Source organism: Engystomops pustulosus, chromosome 2 (genome assembly GCF_040894005.1).
Source record: "Engystomops pustulosus chromosome 2, aEngPut4.maternal, whole genome shotgun sequence".
Lineage (NCBI taxonomy): Eukaryota > Metazoa > Chordata > Amphibia > Anura > Leptodactylidae > Engystomops > Engystomops pustulosus.
In genome coordinates, this window is record NC_092412.1 from 5230751 (window position 1) to 5234390 (window position 3640).

The 3640-nt window shown below is 44.5% G+C and overlaps 1 protein-coding gene across 1 annotated transcript; it reads left to right on the forward strand.

Moving 5' to 3' along the window:
- Positions 1-478: 478 nt before the first annotated feature.
- Positions 479-1492, forward strand: LOC140116374 (olfactory receptor 52K1-like). Its single transcript, XM_072132902.1, has one exon. The coding sequence runs from the start codon at positions 479-481 to the stop codon at positions 1490-1492; it is 1014 nt and encodes a 337-aa protein (XP_071989003.1).
- Positions 1493-3640: the final 2148 nt, after the last annotated feature.

Below are 3640 nucleotides of genomic sequence, written 5' to 3' on the forward strand. Positions count from 1 at the left end.
CAGGTTATACCGGCTGTACATATATCATTATATACAGGAGATCCCCAGGTTATACCGGCTGTACATATATCATTATATACAGGAGATCCCCAGGTTATACCGGCTGTACATATATCATTATATACAGGAGATCCCCAGGTTATACCGGCTGTACATATATCATTATATACACGAGATTCCCAGGTTATACCGGCTGTACATATATCACTATATACAGGAGATCCCCAGGTTATACCGGCTGTACATATATCATTATATACAGGGGATCCCCAGGTTATACCGGCTGTACATACATTATTATATACAGGAGATCCCCAGGTTATACCGGCTGTACATATATCATTATATAGACATTGTGGTACCTGTGGTGGACTCCCAGGTTATACCGGCTGTGACTTCTGATCACATGTCTCCTCTCTTCTAGATATTGATGTTGGCTCCTCCTTCTTCCTCAGGTTTGGTCATGGAGGACAATGTGATGGATGTTTCCAGACTCGGTCAGAATGTTTCTCCATCATACACAGAATTTCTTCTTCTCCCTTTCCCTGGGGTGACCTTATACCGCCAGGTCCTCATTGTCCCATTCCTCTTCTCCTATGTCCTGATCATGGTCCTCAACTCCCTGATATCATACACTGTGTGGAGGGAGCGGAGCCTCCATGCCCCCATGTATGTCCTCATCAGTCTCCTGCTCTCCATGAACCTCCTCAGCACCAGCACCGTCCTCCCCCAGATGTTACCCAGCTTTTTTGGGCAGACTCGGATCCCTCTGTCCCGATGCCTGACACAAATGTTCTTTGCCTATTCTGCCCTCATTTTTAAGTCTCTGGTGTTCGTGTTGATGGCGTTTGACCGCTTTGTGGCCATCTGCCACCCCTTGCGCTACCACAATATCATCAACCAAAAAAGTTTGCTGCAGTTGTGGACAATTGGACTTGTCCGAAATGTTGTCCTTGTATCTCTTCTGGTTTTCTTGGCTTCAAGAGTTCAATATTGCAAGTCCAACCGTATCCTGAACTTTGTCTGTGAGTATATGGTTCTCCTGAACTTGGCCTGTGGAGATGTATCTAGAGCTCAGCTGGTTGGACTGTTGGTGCGGACGGGGGTCACCTTCTCCGATCTCAGCATCATTTTAATCTTTTACCTGAGGGTTCTCCATACAGCCCTGAAGATTACAGGGGGAGGTAAACGACACAAAGCCCTACAAACATGTGGGACTCATGTTCTGGTGGCCCTAACGGTCTACTCTTGTGGTCTTCTGGCCTCCATCTTGTACAAGGTTGAGGAATCCATATCTCCGGACTCTCAGAACCTTTCCAATGTCATCTACTTTCTGTTTCCTGCAGTTGTGAACCCCATTACCTATGGTCTAGGGGTGAAGGAAATTAAGGATTGTTTGGTGAAGCCCTGGAGAAAGAAATGTTTGTCAAATACATGGGGGCCTCCTGCTGGTGTCTCACGTGGTCCAATGGTGACATCTATTGAATATTAGTGAACATGAGTATGGACTCCTCCCATCTTCATCATCTCAGTGACCTTCTAGTCTCTTCATTGTCTTTGTAGCTTTGTGATCTCTTATGTTTTTTAAGCTTTTCAATTATTCAGGCAACATGGTCAACGTGAACGTGGTCCTACACCGATGACACAAGGAATAAAGGGAAATGTCAATGCCTGGTGTAGGATGTCACAGCCTGTAGGTTCTGATACGTCTACGGATGGATGTCAAGGTGGTGTTTTTGCGTATTTACCTTTGTAATTAAATTAATAAATTTTTTATTCAAGAATCTTCTGAATGTCTTCAAGTGTTTGTACTTATAATTTTACTTTACGCTTGGGCTACATACACAGGTAAGTGCAGAATGTCTGGCTATCAAGGCCAACGAGAGATGGGGTGCACCCTGGGTTGGTTACATTCCCTCGGCCCCTGGAGAAGGGGTTGAGAAGTTCTGCAGAACACTCCAGGTAGTCACTGGATGGTTAACAAACCCCAGTCTGTAGGTGTGCACCTGACCGTGGGATTTGTCTTCTTCATCCCTACCATTAATAATGCCGGAAGTTCATACTCCTCTTCAGGAAGGGTGAGGAGGTAACATCTCGTTGTCACTTCCTTGATGGACTCTTTTTGACATCTCATCTTTAAGATTGTCATAGAATGGGCTGGACGAGGATGGACCCTCAAAAATACCTCCACCAATCAGGTAAGTTGTAGGTGGGAAGAAGATCCAGGATTATAGAGGAGAGCTCAGAGCCATTACCGTCTCTACAGCTGGTGGCAGGTAAGATAAAACTAGAGACTTCTTACGTCCTTCAAACCCTGATCTTTCCCAACGTGGGCCATGCTCCTTCTCTGGGTGGGTCATTGCCTACACAGGAAAGATGCATAGATTGCCAGCATTCCATTGTGTTTGCTAGAATCTGTGTGCTGCCGTCTATGGGGACCGGGAGGGGTCTCATCATGAGATATCAAACCTGTTTATTAATGTGCAGACATAGGTAGCATCTCATCCTCTCCTGTCCTGTGTATTTACTTGTTGCTTCTATGGTGGCCTCTGGCCAACCAAAATCCATGTCCCTAAGGACTTAGATGCTATGACCACAACTTGCCTTGCATATGGTCCCTTCATCGGATCCATACATTGAAATGTAGCACAGGATGGACCTCGTGTATGAAGATGTTTGGTTTGTGCATCTTCCAGAACATCTTTGAAGAACATCTTTTGATTTTGATTACATCTCTACGTGGTGCATAGACAGCTTGGACGATGTTGTGGTTCACTGTTTTCATACTCTGGAAGATGTTGTGGTTCAGACTCTGGAAGATGTTGTGGTTCAGACTCTGGAAGATGTTGGAACATCTTCAGAGCTTGGAAAATGTTGTGGTCTCCTGTATTTCGGGTGCTTGTTATTCCTCCTGTCAATGATGACTGAATTGTATTAAGGTGACCTTGGTCAGATGTTGCAGAAGGCTCCCGAGGTAAGTGCACCTGATGGAGATTTACATGACTTTAAGGGAAAGCATTTATGGAGTATGGAGCCCTCATTACATTTACTCTTCTGACCAGCGGCTTTTGGTTTAGGACCGTGGTCTGTGGTTTGGATTTTCGGTAGATGTCCATGAGTATGATCATAAATGGTAATATCTATTACTATTATGTGTCATTACAGATGTTGCTCGGTCTTTAGGGGTTGGCAGTACATAAAGATTTACTATAACTCAAAAATTTAGTCTTACCATGAAGTGGTCACTCATTGGGTCAGCACCATTCTGTCCAGTGTACGGGGGTCCTGCCTCTTAGAGGGGTTTTCCATCAGGAATATTTACAGTAGATCCTCTAGAAACATTGTATTATCTGATGGGTGGGGTCCCAAATCCCTTTATCTCGAGCATAACATTTCCTATAGATATCAATGGTGGATAACTGATCATGTGGGAACAAGAGATCGGTGGTCACCACCAATATTTATTACACATCTGGACAATTTATTTGGACCTATGAACCCATGAGAGGCAGCCATAATAGATGAAGCATGAGTGTCCCCCACCACATTTAGGATCTCTGACTTGCAAATATCCCCTTTATTCTTCTTAGTGGCCATGTTTAACCCTTTGTAGATTTAGGAGCTCCATATCGTGCAGAGG